This window comes from Camelina sativa, chromosome 8 (genome assembly GCF_000633955.1).
Source record: "Camelina sativa cultivar DH55 chromosome 8, Cs, whole genome shotgun sequence".
Lineage (NCBI taxonomy): Eukaryota > Viridiplantae > Streptophyta > Magnoliopsida > Brassicales > Brassicaceae > Camelina > Camelina sativa.
In genome coordinates, this window is record NC_025692.1 from 1,439,244 (window position 1) to 1,456,187 (window position 16,944).

The 16,944-nt window shown below is 33.7% G+C and overlaps 4 protein-coding genes across 5 annotated transcripts in view; all 4 read right to left on the bottom strand.

The window, feature by feature from the left end:
* LOC104705526 (transcription factor MYB46) overlaps positions 1-2,682 on the bottom strand; it is a 3,719-nt gene extending 1,037 nt beyond the window's left edge. The window contains exons 1-2 of one of the 2 annotated variants that reach the window (XM_010421544.2): positions 2,336-2,682; positions 682-1,076 (exon numbers count right to left, since the gene is read on the bottom strand). In XM_010421544.2, coding sequence (XP_010419846.1) covers positions 682-1,076; positions 2,336-2,619 — 679 coding nt within the window. In that variant the 5' untranslated portion in view covers positions 2,620-2,682. Of the gene's footprint in view, positions 1-396; positions 1,077-2,335 lie in introns of those variants that run through there. The other variant, XM_010421543.1, reaches the window with a different exon arrangement.
* LOC104705527 lies at positions 5,212-6,276 on the bottom strand. The gene is made up of 2 exons (XM_019229084.1): positions 5,914-6,276; positions 5,212-5,390 (listed from the first exon to the last, which is right to left on the bottom strand). The coding sequence occupies exon 1, from the start codon at positions 6,247-6,249 to the stop codon at positions 5,926-5,928; it is 324 nt and encodes a 107-aa protein (XP_019084629.1). The 5' UTR covers positions 6,250-6,276; the 3' UTR covers positions 5,212-5,390; positions 5,914-5,925.
* LOC104705528 (UDP-glycosyltransferase 92A1) lies at positions 6,894-8,835 on the bottom strand. Its single transcript, XM_010421546.2, has one exon. The coding sequence runs from the start codon at positions 8,529-8,531 to the stop codon at positions 7,056-7,058; it is 1,476 nt and encodes a 491-aa protein (XP_010419848.1). The 5' UTR covers positions 8,532-8,835; the 3' UTR covers positions 6,894-7,055.
* Positions 11,373-14,004, bottom strand: LOC104705529 (IRK-interacting protein). Its single transcript, XM_010421547.2, has 2 exons — positions 13,586-14,004; positions 11,373-13,021 (listed from the first exon to the last, which is right to left on the bottom strand). The coding sequence occupies exons 1-2, from the start codon at positions 13,808-13,810 to the stop codon at positions 11,552-11,554; spliced, it is 1,695 nt and encodes a 564-aa protein (XP_010419849.1). The 5' UTR covers positions 13,811-14,004; the 3' UTR covers positions 11,373-11,551.

Below are 16,944 nucleotides of genomic sequence, written 5' to 3' on the forward strand. Positions count from 1 at the left end.
TTTTTTTTTTTTTAGATCAACAAAACAAAACTATACCTTTCCACTCATACAAAAATGTTCTACTAATTTAGAATATGTTACTATTTAACTAGTGTCCAACCTTACACTGTCCAAGATGGGCCGAGATGGTTTCGCTCGGAATTAGATCTTAGAGATAGGAGTATCTACTAAGAGTAACCAACCACTTAAGCGGCCTTTAGATTAGATGGAAACCATACAAAACTCTATAGACATATGTTTGCCCATATTAAATGAATGTAAGTGTTTATTATTTCTTCTTTTATTAAGGATCGGGTATATATAGTTTTACATTGACTAATCATTACACATGGCACGTCAAAGCCCTAGTACGAAAAGATTATTACAGTATACTCTCTAACTTTTTTCATCTATCAATATAACAATGTATATATATATTTGCATTTATGTGTGTGTGAGTGTGCATGCTGACTCTTGAGTATAAATCCGCAACAGAAGAAAAAAAGAATAAGATGACGTAAAAATTTCATATGCTTTGTTTGAAGTTGAAGTAAAACGAAGGAACCTCAGTGTTCATCATCAACTGGTCAAGGTCCCATAATTCTTCCACTGGTCTGATCATACTCTCAGGTGCGTTTCCAGATCCATTAGTGTTCAACTCGTCTAAGTGGTTGTTGTTAATATTTGTATTGTACCAATCACCTTCTTCACATTCCAACGGTGGAAAGTAAAGTTCCCCTTGTACCCCTGTGTTTACACCATAGATACCATCTAGGTATGGGGTAAAATCATCATTGCACGGGTGGCTGATCATGTTTGGCGCGGGGAATGGATTGTTGGTTGGTATCTGAGTCAAGGAAGGGTTGATGAATCCTTGTTCTTGTAAGGTCATGAAGCTTCCTATAATGTCTTTAAGCTCCAAAGAGGAGGTCGAATTAGAAGAGGAGTCGCTTGTTGTGTTGGGCGATGAAGATGAGTTGTTGATGAGATTGGATGTATCCGACATCTTCTTTAGCCTTTTCTTTATTGTTGAGTTCCAAAAATTCTTGATCTCGTTGTCAGTCCGACCAGGCAATCGTGCTGCAATCTGAGACCACCTATGAGATCAAAGAAGAAAGAGTAGAGTAATGAGCTGATGTCACATATGTAGTGCATGGTTTGCATGGGAATTAGAAACTGCCTTAATCGTCGAGTTTTATATATACGCGAAAACAAGGCAATACAATTTTTTTAGTTGATCAAACGAAATTGTTATGCTATGATTTTAATTATTAACAAAATTGACTAAAAATATAATGTATTTACATTTTGAATTAAAACGGAGAAAATAGTATATCATAAAAAAAGGAAACATGTCCTGCGTATAAAATACTAAAGTATATATGTTTGTGATGAAATGACAGGAAAGAGAAGTTATATAATTATATAATTACAAAGATGAAAGCTGAAGTAAAACCCTAAGGAAGAGAAGAAAAAGTGGTACAGAGAGACAAAAGCCGCTTTCACGAAAACAAGTGTTTGTTGTTAGATTAGATCATAAGACGCACTCTAAGTCTTAATACCCACGATCAACGAACTTTGACCACTCACATAATTACATGTGAATGTACTCATACCTAATTTGGTTTTGTGCGTCTATTTTCTATTCTTACTATTATTATTATATTTCATCTTTTCTTCAGGTCAAATTTTCTTCATAAACAATCATTCTGCCCTTTAAATTTAAACAGTTACTTATCGTGCCAATGAAAACTCAACCAAACTTTATCCTTCCACGTAAGTTTGATTGTACATTTTACGATGTTAATGTATCTTCAGTAGTATTATATCCACTGAATTAATGTAATATCAACTTAAACCCCATGCTTAAAAAACCCCCAAAAACAAAAACAAAAATTAAAACCACATATATACATATAACAAGCATATATAGTGTGAAATGATCTAAATCCTTCTTTTCATCTTTTGCATACACACGAGAGTATATCCTAAAATAGAGATTGTTTAAATTAAACTTGATCCAAAATAGAAAGCTCCCTTCTTATTTAACTGGTAGAAAAAACTTAAATAAAAGTATATATTTAAACATAACTCATGATTTAATTCGACATTTTGGTCGTTTTAAGGTGGACTTTTGTTTTAAACCAGTTGACTGGCTTTTTATGCTTTTTACTTTGTAGTTTGTACCCATTAACCGAAAACAAATGAAGCTAGACAATTTTAAATACAAGACTCACCAGAAAATTGCTAGTTTGCCAAAACATACTTATCCACTAGTTAGCTTATTTTGTTTTTTTTTTTGGTGATAAAAAAGTTATTATAATGTCCAAACCAAAATAATGGTAAAAATGCAAACCTGTTGCCGAGGATGGAATGAAAGCGAATGATGAGATCCTCTTCTTGAGGAGAGAAAGCTCCACGCTTGAGGTCAGGACGAAGATAGTTGATCCAACGAAGACGGCAGCTTTTGCCACATCTTTGAAGGCCTGCGTTTTTCGCGACATCGCTCCAACATCCTTGCCCATTGCTTAGCATGTATTGCATCAGCTTTGAGTCTTCCTCCGGAGACCAAAGTCCTTTCTTCATCTTCTTTACTTGATGAGTAGTGGCTGCTGCAATGGCTACCTCTGGTTTCCTCATTTTTTTTTTTTGGTTGAGTTAATTGTTTCTCTTTGATTTGTTTGTCTTTCTCAAGGCTCCATTGATGTGAACGAGTGAAGTTTGTTTTATAATAGAGAGAGAAAAGATAGAAGACTTGATGAAGGGAGAATGATGATGATGATGAAAGGGATGGTTGTATGGTTTGCTTACAATTCTGGTAAGAAAAAACCATTTGCACTTCCTCCTTTTTAATCTCTATTCCTTAATTATACTATTATTTTATATATACTGTAATATAATATATGGTGTGTTGCTTTGTTCTAAAACATAATAACATCCGAAACCCTGGCTCTTTTTTCAAATTAATCAACACATTTGTTAGTCGGCATATATATTGTATAAGGTAAATAAAATACACCAACAACAAATGTATGTTTGTATATAACTAATTTGACCATATGAAGAAACGTTAGTTGATCGGTCATGGACGAAAACGGTTTTGAAAAAGACCCGAAATGCCTAACATCATAGACAAAAAGGAGAAGTGCTCTTCACTTGTTCTTTTTATTTCTTTTGGAATATATAACTCATTTCTATTAGCTAGTTTCTTCATTTACAAGGTATACATTACAGAGACATGTCCAATTCGTTAACCTTACGTGTGTATATATATATGGATTATAACATCAATATATGATATTATATATCAATATATATATATATATATATATATATTCATGGGCATGTCCATTTCTATTCAAAGATGTCTTCATTTTCAAGGTAAGCGAATGTTGTTGTATTAAATAAATTGTGGACGTAGATATTGTATTAATAATAAATCGACGTGTGTCATAACACTTTTTTGCGTTATATGAGGCTTAACGAGCAAGAAGTTTTGCTTCGGCTTCACACAACCACCTCTCGCGCACCAACACGTATGCTTGAAGAAATCAAATTATTGTAATGAAGAAAATATTATACTCCTTTATATCCATATATTTTATATTCTTTTTTTTTATAAATATAAACGTGTGTCATGATTTTTTTAACTTCTCGATTTACACTCATATCATATGATACTAGTATATTAATATCTTTAGCCCACCCATCCGCAAAAACAAAACCTTTTATACAATCATAAACAAAACATCCATCGATAAAGTACAAAGGAAGTTAGAATATTGAATCTTGAACATGATCATTCCTAATGTAGAAGGCCAAAGGTCTTAGCTAGCTTTTAGGGGAAACATTAAAACACCCAAATGCAAGATTTCATTGATCGAAAGTTCAGAATCAAGGGCTATAAGCACCACGTTCCGCTATTCACCACCCCAAAAAGGTGATCACTTTTCATCCAAGCTCTCATCTAACCATTTTGTTCATGATATTTCAACCTTCTTATTGCATTTTAAACTCACAATTTATCAAAATCTATGAAACTCATCCTCTACTCTTTACAATTCTCTTTCGTAATATAGCCCAAGCAAAGCCAAAAAACTCTGCAAAGTTGGCAAAACAAGAATTATTTGTAACCAAACCGTAAAAATTAATTTAAGTTTGTTTTTTTGCGATTCATAGATCAAATTGTTATTTTGTACTCAAGTCACTAGATTGAAATTTGGATGAAGGAATCGCAATGTACAAAAAATATTTAATTTTGAATATAAGTTTGCGATAGAAGAAAATAAAATTGAATAAAATTTTAATTTATAGTTTATAAATACTTTTTAGTAATTAATTTCACAACTAAGCTTTATATGGAGTTTTACTCTTGAAATTTATGAATTTAACTCTATGCTCTTGAAGACACGTCAGCTAAATCTAACTAGAAACCGTTAGTGTAACTCTAAAGTCTAAATACATAAATTAATCGCATTTAAAAGTAACGATACAGTAGTGTGAGGTTAACAACTGTAGACGTGTAGGGTCATCATATGTGTATTGAATCCTGCTAATAGTGATAACGGAAGCCTCAAGTTTATTTATTCGAATGATTATGCATATATGCAAATATGCAATATATCATTGTCTTAAATGAAGACAAAGTGGTTACTAATTAGTAAAGCAATTATCACCCATGAGAACAGAGCCCCAAATAAAGGAAATTAACAAACTACCATTGAATCAAAGCATTAGCTTAAACTTGAATCTTACTTTACAGGGTGATGTATCTTAACCTATAATTTTTTTACATATGTCTAATATATCTATATTTTTTGGAAGAAAAAAAAACAAATACAAAAAATAGATAATTAAAGTATTACTCACTTCAGGGTCTATCTTTTTGGTGACAAAATCTAATTGGTTAATCATTATGCATTATTGCATTACATGAAACTTTTGGTTACACTTGTTTTCTGATTACATTGTCTTTGAAGAAACACAGAGGAAATGGACTTGTTGCTCTTTCAGTTATTTCACAATCGGACAGTTCCAAATCTTACATTACCAGCAAATAAGGACATTCAATATCGCCAAGTAGTTGTTGTCTCGTACGCTTGTTGATCAGAGTTGCACCCAAGAAAAAAAGGTGAAATATTCGGTGCAACCAAAAGTCATAGAAGAAGTGTTAATAATTTCATACAATGATTAGCTATTTACAGCTACTAAAATTTTTGGCATTTCTTAAGCTGTATCTGACCTTTTTATTGTATTTGCTTTGAAGCGGTGTTATATTCTGTTTCGTAAAAAATTCTAAAATAATAAAATGAAGGACGTCAAAATAAAACAAAAATTTTGCCTTCTCATCATCACCTACGAACAAACCTACAGCTAAACCGCGTCGGCCACGACGGCTATATATCAAATACCTAAGTCAAAACAAAGGAAAAAGTCAATTGGGTAATAATACTTCAATTTTGTACTGCAATTTCTTTCAACGAAAAGTACCAAAGCTAAAATGTAGTAGGGCACCACTAAGGTTTTTTTTTTTTTTTTTGGTAAATGGGGCACCACTAGTTTAATGAAATTCCTTCCATTCATATATCCAAACAACGATTACACCTTTTTCTTTTTCTTTTTGTTGCTGCGGTTAAAGCACAACGATTTACAAGCTATACATTCAATAAAGCCAAAATGAATGAGTAACTTACTAAATTAACGGACGATATCTTAAACTATGCTAAGATGATTCAAAATTCCAATCCAAATCTAATTGTTTACAAAGTCACCGTACGTGAACCTTAACAAAGTTCTTTATTGTTCTAAAGAAAGAGACTATTACAGGCCATTAGTTTCAAACGTTACATCAAAAAATCAAAAATAAAACAAAATATAAATGAAAAGAATAGTGAACATATAAAAATAAAATAAAACTCAGAACAATTCACGTACTGCGTCTTGCGATCATCGATCATAAGCTGCAGAATCTGAATCTATAACAGGAGGCGGCGAGAAATAACGGTAAGGAGAATATGTAGTGGGAGGACTTGGAGCTTTGTATTTGTAATGAGGGAACTTATGATTTGATGATGAGACAGAGGAATAACCATAAGCTACTGCAATCATGGCGATGACGACCGTGAGAACCATCAGGAATATGAGGCGTGTCGGCCATGAACGTCTCATCTTCGGGATCGGAAAAGAGAGATTGATGAAGTTTAATTCTTTTGGAAAAAAAGTTTTAACTATATATATATAGAGAGAGCAATAATTCTTTTGGCGTCTCATAGGTAGATAGGCAAATAATTATTTTTTAACAAGTCAAATGTGTTGGTGTTATAATGTGGAATCTAATTAACACGGCAACTTCTTTTTAAAATTATCTCCTAGTGCTACTTGTATTGGGAATTTGGGATAAGTTTGACTAAAATTCGCAGAGAGATATGTAACAAGTGAAATCGTCAAATTGGATTATGTACTAATTACGAGAAACTAATTTGCAGATCTAGCGAACAACAGAAAGATACGGGTACATCTTTCTAATGTTTATCCTACTGTGTAAATTAGATTTTTTTTTTAAAAGGAACTAACGTATATTCTATCGAATATATTATTTTGTTTTATTTGACTATTTATTTTATTATTTAGACTATAATTTTGCAATTATTTTCTATGCTAATAAGTTTTCTAATTATTTTGACTATAATCTTCTTACAAATGTCTTCTTAGCATAGCACAAAGGTAGAGATACTTTTCCGAAACGACACCGTTTGACCGAGATTTCCTTGGAAAAAAAATTGCTGATAGGGGAAACACGTAGCAATTACAGCTCAATAAAGAAACAAAGATCATCCCCTTACACTAATATTTTGATATATTCTTTTTTAAAAAAGACGAAGAGTTTTATAATCGAAAATGGTATGGATCTCATCTCTCTATGAGCTTTGTAAACATCACCTTGAATTATCAAAAAGAAAGAAGAGTGTTTTATCAAAAGATTAGCTCCTCTATCACAACACTTGTATGGTATAACTACCGGTCATGTTTATTCAATTTCCCAATATGTAAGATGTTTATATAAACCATCTAATGTCTTAATTCTTCTCTTTCTTGGCGATTGCTTGACCAAGAAACTCTTCCAAAGCAATGACAGATGATCCACTAACTCCATCTTCCATTGCTCTCCTTACTAGTTCCTTCACCTCTTTACCCTTTCTCCTAATCTCTCCCCCTACGTCAGTCTCCTCCATCACCAATTTGATCTTAGAAACAATCTCATCACATTTGATATCACATCTCTTCCCACGGGCCACCTCAACCGACACCCCAATATGTTTCTCCATAAATATCGAATTGAAGAATTGCTCGGCTGCCATGGGCCATCCGAGCAATGGCACACCGTGGCTAAGCGATTCGAGTATCGAGTTCCATCCGCAATGACTCAAAAACACACATGTTGCCTTGTGTGACAATATATCAACTTGTGGTGCCCATCTCTTCACAATCAATCCTCTTCTTGATCTTGTCACTCTTTCCTCAAATCCTTCCGGTAGATACTCGTCCACATCAAACTCACTCTTCACTTCCACACCTATCGGTGGCCTCACGACCCATATGAAGTTCTTCTCGCTTCTCTCTAATGCCATAGCCAGTTCTAACATATGCGTTTGAGAAATCGAGTTCATTGAACCAAAACATACGTAGACAACTGAATTGCCCGGTTTTGAGTCAAGCCATGCCTTCACAGCTTCCTCTGTCGACCTTGACCCCGCCTTTTTGTCCCGAGAATGCAAAACCGGCCCCACCGACCAAACCGGAACACCAGTTATTCTACGGAAGTAGGATAAGCCGATCTGGTCGATCTCCGCAACCGTGTTGAACACGAATCCATCGAAATCAGACCATCCTGGTATATTCTTCTTCATGAAAACAGACCAATCATCGCTTCCGTCCGCTTCTAACATGAAAGAGTTCAACTGAGTTTTCTCAATCTCCCCTGCTTCAGGGAAATCACCTAAGAGAAACTGATCTTGTTTGGTTTCTTTGTGAGGCAAGTTTAACCATATGGATCTATAACAACCTAACCCAAAAGCACCAGCGGCACTAAAGATCACTGAAGCAACACCAATCTCTTTACAAACCTTACCGATCCAACCCAAGAAGAAATCACCTATCACCACAACCGAGCTCTGGCCATCATCTTCTTCCTTCAAGATCTTCGTGATCAAGTCTCTAAAGGGCTCACGAAGCGACCTAGAAGCTTCAAGAAGGCTGATGACGAGAGAGTAAGGAAGAGCATCGAAATTCTCACCGTCGTGAGGGAGGCCGTGGTCAGAGCTGTTGAAAGGTAACTCGATGAGACTTATGGAAGAATCATGCGGAAGACTGGAGCGTATCTTGGGGATGTTCAAAGGAGTGTTGACGAGAGAGATGATGGTTTTGGCTGCTCTGTTCTTCTTCTTCATCATCTCCTCTAAACGAAGTGCTAAAGCTACAAAAGGGATGATATGGCCTTGACCCATGAAAGGGAACATCACGATTCTCAGATTTCTTGGTTTAGCGTCCGCCATTGCTGAGGAAAAATTTGAGATTTGGGGGTTTGATACTATTGCCGTATCGATAACGTTTCAGATTCAGACAAGAGAAAATGTGTTTTTGCTCTGACAAGAAAATACTTAAAAAAGAGTAACAAGATTGACTGACTACATTTATTCCTTTGAAAGACACTTTTTTAGGGAAGGGGGATTTGGTAAAACCACTTTTTTTCTTTTTTCCCTGAAATAGTGGTTTGTGCCGTTGGCTTTTCTTGTTGTTCTCTCTATTTTTTTTTTTTGTCCTCGTTCGTCCATATTGTGAAAACCGTGATGAATTTTTACAAATGTAGACATATGCATTCGTTGAATTTATCTACTTTATAAAGAGTATATTCATTGTATCAAAAAATTTAGGCATGTAGTTTTTTGATATTATTATTTTCTGTCTAGAAAAAGTTAGCCACTCATTGAATTAAGCTTTTTTATGTACCAATAGCTAGATGCCGGTCAAAATGGTTATGGACATCGTTCTATAGAATAAAGAAGATCCTCTAATATAGGTTTGTTTTAGGCCACATATACAACGATGGAAAAGAAAGAAAAAAAAAGTGATGGGCCTTTCTTCCCAATCAATCTAATAATACTTGTTGTCCCCACATTTCATGACCCTTTCAGCCTATGTCTCTGTCACCAAATACTATCAGATCCCAATTTCTCAAGAACCAGAAAATACTCTTAATAGAGATTTAATATAAAATATGAAGCACCAGCAGTAAAGTCGTCAAACATTTCAATACATCAGAAATAATACACTACACAGTTAGGAGAACCCTTTTTAAATTGTTCTTGATGATGAAACTGTAAGTCTCTATATAAGATAGATTTTATAATCAATTGTATCTTTCGTATAATAACTTACTAACGTTATATATTTTTATGTTGTTTGTTTACAGGTAATTAACATAAATCTTGAAGTGAATAAGACAATTGATTACAGCTTCTATAGGTTAATTAATTTACACTTATGCAATATCTTACGAACCAACAGCATAATTAGTTTTTCTTCATTACTACTGTGGTTTTAATTAGTTTTTCTTCTTTGTGTTTAGTTTATAAGTCATCCATCATTATCATTCGAGATTAGAACTGATTGCTAAATCATTTGGTAAAACATTCCTTATTATAACTTAATCATGTCATATGATATGTATTTAGATCTGTTTTTCTTTTTTTTTACGTGTAATATGTATGATCTACCTTTCTGTATTTAGCAGTCACAACTATGGTAACAATCTTTTGAGATCTTGAAGAAGAATGGAGTGATGGACTCGCAACAGAGAAGAGTAAGTTAATTACTCAATTCTTTCTTCTTACCATGCATCAATTTTTATGTAAACCATTATCTTTCTTTTTTAATTCAAGAATTTGTTTCTTCTTTTGGTGTTGAACAACAGAGGTGTTAACATCAACATAAGGATGGTACTAAATGTGAGTTTTGTTATTTTAACATGAGTTTTGTTATTCTAACATACTTTTAGTGACAATCTTTTGGGTTTGAAATTGTTGCAGATTAAGATAATGGTTGGAAACCATACAAGTGACACCAAAGACCAACGACAAAACTAATGAGGCCGCTTCGGATGCACACAAATTTATCGCCACCGAGGTCTAAGATGCAGCCGGTTCATAGAGGCTGATGCCAATAAAAAAGAAAGAACGATTTCTCCTTTACTATCTTTGTTAGTTTTTTTTTTCGTTTGTGACATATATCAAACATAATACTACACAATATGAAAGTAAATGTTTGTTTAGCCAAACTTAGAATTCTTCACTTCTACTCCATTTAGTACGCGTGGGTTTGAATCGCTTACATATTTACATATAACCACATTTTCGTTACTATATTTTTTTCTTTTTAATGTTTTTATCTATAACAAAAACAAATCCAATTATTTTTTGTCTAACACGAACTAAAAACAAATCGAAAACTAAACTAATATATGTTTGAATTATAAAAGGTAATGATATTTTGGGCAATTCTCATAAGTTCAAATCACAATATCTCTTTTACTAGGCCTGGGTATATGGATAATCTGTTCGGGTTTGGTTATTTACCGTTCGGTTCAGATAAACCGGTTTAGGAAAATAGAATCTATTGGGTGATTTTAGAGTTTCGGTTTGAGTTTGGTTTGAATACTACCGGGTTCGTGTTGGTTTGTATTACAAATTTTAGAACCCGTACCAAAAAATCCTTAAAATTAGTAAAATTGAAATAATTTAAACTAAATTTTGACATATGTAACAAATATTTTTTGGATATTTTAATTATTTTAGGTATTTAGGTATAAAACTAATTGATATATTTAAAATTATAATTATAATTTTGGATAATTGAATTATATTAGTGCTAATATTATTAATATTGTAGATAATTCTATATTTTAGGGTTTTATGAGTATCCGTTTGGATAATGGATATTACTCTAACCCAAACCCAAACTCATGGGTTTAACATTATAAAATCTAATAGAATTATTTAGGTATATACCCGAACCCAACCCGAATCGGATATTTCGTGTCAGGTTTCGAATTGGGTATTCAAGTATGGGTTTTTTGCCCAGCCATATCTTTTACGTATTTCTTTTATTTGTTGAAATAAAATATACAATCTCAAATGGGTATTAAAACTACGATTACGAGATAGAAAAACATTTCGAAATAAGTTTTCTGTCCCGAAATAGTCATACCACCTTTCTGTTTCTATATTTGTTTTTTTTTCACGTAGTTTTCTTTACTTAACTGATACAAATTCTGAATATGAATTTAATAACATTATTAAAAAAATATATTTATAAACATATGTAATATAATGCAAACATGATAACAAATTCAACTTTTAAAATTAACCCCCCACGTACTCGGTCACTAGTAATTCTTAACAAAGACAAATATAAAAGTACTAGTGAAGCCTAAGGTAGAAGAAACACTAGAGGTGAACAATGAGAAAAATTAATTAAGAACTAATCAACTGTGATTAGACTAGATTATCTTCAGACTTTAGCCCAATGACTTGTACCTGCAAAGAACCTTACATCTCAAAACCCTATCTTGAACATAAAACCCTGGCATCACCATAACCTTAACCCGTGCCGGTCCACGGGACGACGCTGATCTTTGCCTATCTGCACCCATGTCTTCCATAAAACTTGATTCAAACTCTCTGTTCTCTTCAACTCTCAAGATCCCTAAAGCTGGATTAAACGAGAAGGCAAGCAAATGAAGCAACCATACACATTTTGAAGCCACAAAGAATGCTTGAAGCATTTGTTCAGACCAAGGTCTTGTCCAATTCAATGTTGTAATGATCAAACTCATCTTCTCATCGCAGAATCTACTGAACTCCTCGCTGTAGTATTTTGTACCCTTTTTCAATACCTCGTTCCAGCTCAAGTTTCTCAAGGAAGCAAAGGACGCAAAATTCACTTGTCGATCTTGTTCAGGATCAAGCAATTTCGGCTTACCGTTCTTCTGGAAAACGCAGTTCTCGAAGTCTTGGTACACTGATTGGCTTATGATCGCTTCTAAGTGGTACTGAATGATTTTGGAGTACTTAGAGGTGAATGTTAAGTTGTGGGGTTGAAGGAGAGTGTTGATGTTACCAATTAGAGTCGAGTCTTCTTCGTCGATCTCTAAAACTAATGTTTTCAAGAATTGCTTTATTGACAATCTTGCTTCCGATACAATCTGCAAGAAACCTTCAACCATCACTTCTTCACTCACTGGCATCTCTGAGTTCTTCTTCCCTGAGCTTCTTGCAACATTATTCTCCTGTGACACTACTTCTGTTGCTTCTCTCAAAGCTTTCTTTAAATTGTCACAGTAACTTTCCAAGTACTGAAGCTTCTCACTTAACTCTCCCAGTGATGACTTCATCTCTGAGACTTGTGTTAACGCAGCGTCTCTACTTCTGGTTGCTTCTATCAATTCTCTCTTCAACTTCTCAACACCCAAACCAGAATCCTTCAACACCTCAGAAACTTCCTCTGATTTCTCAGTTCTACTAGGGGAATTAAAGATCGAGTTACTCTTTTGCTTCTTCTTCAACTTTGGGAATAACCAAGACATCACTCTTCCTCCACGGTTCCTTGGCTGAGAAGAAACAACAGCCGAGTGTGAATCCGTCAAGGGCACAACAAGATTAGAGTTCTTCAAGCTCTTGGTGTCAAAACCTCTCTGTTTGTTGTAATCATTGCAAGAAGAGACCGACCTAAAGTCAACCGAGCCGCAGTTGCTTCTACCTGAAGTATACAAATGTAACGGTGGGGATCTGAGAGCGTCCGACATAGTGTAAACATGGTGATGAGAATCTTGATGAGGCACTACAGTCTTTCTTGAAGTAGAGGTTTTATAAGAATCAGAGAGATAAGTATGTCTCACGTCTTGATCTTCATCTCCATCTTCATCCCATGTCTCAGATAAAGTGAGATTCTTGTGATGAAATGCAGACACAGGCTCATCCTCATAGCTCTGTTTCAACGACACCAATAGACCAAAAAAAAGTTAGCAGAGAGGTGAAAAAGCACAGTAACTTTTGTCCAAATTTCACAACAGTGTGTCAGCTAAAAACAAAAACACAGTGGTTCTACCAAATTCAGGTCTTTTCTGTTTTGTCTTTTATACTTTTAACACTTAAACAGTTGTTAAATTATTAAAGGGGCCTAACCAAATTATATAATGTATATTTGATTCGAAACAATAAACCGCTTGTGAAGAAAGATCCAGAACAAGCAACGACATGATACAAAAATTTAGGAAAGATAGTGTAATCTAAATTGGAGACAGAAATAATGCAATAATTAACGAGCTCTGAACCGGGTTTAACCAAATAAATCTCGGGTTCGATGAATTTTTTTTTTTTTTAAATTATGTTTTTTAAAAACTCCAAAAGCTTTTGAACAAAACCCAAATTCCCATACATAATGTCGAAAAATCAATCAAGTTAGACACACAAGAATAAAGTGGACAACGACATGATGGGAACTACCAAGAATAATGATATTAAGAAGAGAAAAGAGAGAGAGAGAGAGTTACAGGAGTGAAAACAGGGTAATCATGAGCAGAGAGGTTAGTAGGGAGAGGACGAGAAGCTGGTGAAGCAGCAGCAGAAGAGGAAGAAGGGTTTCTGAGACTGTAATTATTAGAGGATGGGCTTGACTTGTGCATTAGACTCGCTTGAAGTGCTCTCACCTTCACTCCATTTGCTATGGCCTCTTCTTTCTCTCTTACCTTGTTCATTCTTGTTTCAGAAGATGCCATAGTAGAACAAGAACAAGAACAAGATTAGAAGGGATGAGAGGGATGTGACACAAAAGAGAGAGAGAGAAGAGATAGTGAATGCGATTGTGCTAGGACAAGGAAGGGTGTGATGAGGATGATGTCTCTGTGTGTGTGAAGAAGAGAGAGAGAGAGAAAGAGAGAAAATCCAAAGAATGTTCTGTCTCCCTTCTCTTAAAAGGACTGATAGAAAGAACGCATGTGAAGGGCAGACCACAGACCCATTTTTTTATGTTTACGATAATGCCCCCCTTCTTCTTTTATTATTTCTTTTCATTTTCTTCTTTATTTTACAACACTTTTTCCATATGATTGTTCCTTATTTAATCCACCACTATGAAAACATATCTCCACTGTTTTATGGTTGTTATTAATTGCAAATCAAAATGTTTATCTGAGACAATTATTTCCTATAAGTTTTAATTTGTTGTATTTTTTGGGATGAATGGTTTAACATTTTTGTTGGGATATATAGATTACTAGATTTATTTCCATCCAAACCTCTACTATTTCAAAAATATATATATGCAAGAGAATCTGCTTTGTTCTTACTGGAACTCTATTAGTAATAATATATACTGTTGGTTCCTTTTTTTAAAAAAAGAAAATTATATTTATGATAAACTTTATATATTTAAACTAAGAAAGTAGGAAAATATAAACTTAGGAATAAAATCTATTTATGATAAATATGTACAAGTAAGCATTAAAATCATTATACAGAAACAAAAAACAATGCTAAATATTGAAAATAAGAATTTCAAATTCTGTGTACTTAGAAGAATTATAGTTTTGTTGACAAAAGAAAAGTCATATTCTAAAATTAAGTTTAGGGAAGGGATTTCAAAAAGGATAAATGATTAAAAATGTCTTTCAAAAATAACACATTGTTCATTGGAAAATACATCAAGGATCACCTCATTGTTACAAAATCTATAGCAACCAGTTAAGTCAACATCAATTTGATAATATTAGTAGTAGGTCATATCCTAGCTAGAAGAATGGGTAAACTAGAAAAAAAAGATAGGCCATGCCTTAGTTTAAAAAAAAAAGCTAGGATGACTTTCTGACAAAATCATTTTTTGTTTGGTAGAAGATAGAATTTCTTGTGGGACTGATCATTTCTTAAGAGTTGTTTTGCAATAACGTTGTAAAGTCGAGTTGTTTACATCAGCCAAGAAGCTAAGAACTTTTTAAATAATTTTTATGATGAGAAAATCATTGTTAAGTAAGTAATTGTGCTTAACTTTCAAAACCAAACCCATATATATAAAGTACAAATAGCCTAACCTAATAAAGTGTTTTAAAAAACCCTCCACATGCGTTAAAGCATGTAATGCCTTATCTTGCGAGAATGAACCCGGGCATTTGTCATCATTTATATAAGGTTTATCGTTTTTTTTTATTTAGGATGGTGATGGTTTAAAAACCAAACGATTACATGATAGGTTTATCGTTTCTAACTTCTCTTCGGTTCATGTGATCTCGGGTTCGACTCCATGTTGTGATTGTTTTTCTTTTTAATTCTTTTTTTAAAACGACGTCGTTTATGCAATTAGAGAGAAGAAAACGAAAGATGCTTAAAAGCGATTCGATCCCTGTTCCTCATGTTAGTAATTGCTAAGGACTTCCGCCACTGTGCCACCTTAACTTTTAGGACTAACTATCAATTACAAGTATTATCTAACTTTATCTTGTTAACGGAAAGTTAATGTGATCATTGTCTTTGTTAATGAAAAAATTTAAAGACATGCCTAAAATAGCCAACTCAACGGAAAAGACAAAGATAATCTCACCATAATGACTATTGAAATGACTATTTTATTATAATGTCAAACCAAACTTTAAGATTTAAATGACATTTTGAAATTTTTTGTTCCAAATTTGAAAATTAATGTTTTTTTCCCATATTCTCTCCTATAAACAAGAAGAATGATTACCAAAAGCATTCATAAAGGTTTCTAGAGAGGGCACCCACATAAAATCGGCCGAATTCAAACTTAGTTTGATAATTTTGAACTCCCATGTATGAAATGTCTTGCAGTTATATAAACAGTCAAAATAGCTGACTTTTATTTATCACAGCCTCATACTCACCTTTCTCGATCCTTCTTCCAATGATTTATGAGATTGCATCGAAGTTGCGTGTAACCAAATCCCTTTTGGAAAAGGTAAATTATCTTTTCGTTTAACTTGTATTTTTTTCTTTTATAAAAATCAGCTATTTTATTTTTTTGACTATTCCTATAATTTTAAGACAATTCGGGCATATCAGCCCAGATAGCTCAAACACGATTCTAGCAAATTCGATTCAGAATGTTTTAGTATCTGCAATTGGAGTAACTACAGCCGGTGGTTACCGTCTTTACAAATGTGGAAAGTTTTTCCGTGGTTTCCTTATTGAAGTAATCTTATTGGTTTATTAATTTATAAATCCATATAATATTTGAAAATCCTTATTGATTATAAAAATTAAAATACATGGATTTGAAATAACATGTTTTATGTTTGGATTTGAATCTTTATAATTTTCACTTTAAATCACTAATAATGTTCTTAGCTAAAGAATACTTTTTTTTTCCTGATTTCCAATTTGTATTCTTGATTCTTACTGTTTTTCGAAATGAATTAGCAAAATAAATATAAAACAATAATAATACCTAGTGTACAAAACAAAAATCTTATCATTCAAGAGCATTTTCAATTGTGATGATGAGTATACTCTTTTTGGAACACCCATTTAAGGGTAAATTAGAAAACAAATAGGCCACACCTTAATTAAAAGAGGAATTGCACTCTATAACTAAAAAAAAAATTATAACTCACCCACTAACCATACTAACCATATAAACCTTATATACTCAATATTTTATATATTAATTATATATTTTACTCTTACCACTTCCACCACCCCAAACACCACCACCCCCTACCATCACAACCACCACCACCACTTCTGGCCACCATCTTCGGCAACTATTTCTGGCAACTATCTCCGGCGACCTTCTTCGGCGACCACCTCCGGCGACCACCTCTGCTGGCCATCTCCTCCAGTCACCTCCGACGAACTTTTCCGGCGGCCACCTCCGCCGGCCATTCCTCCGGCAACCATCACC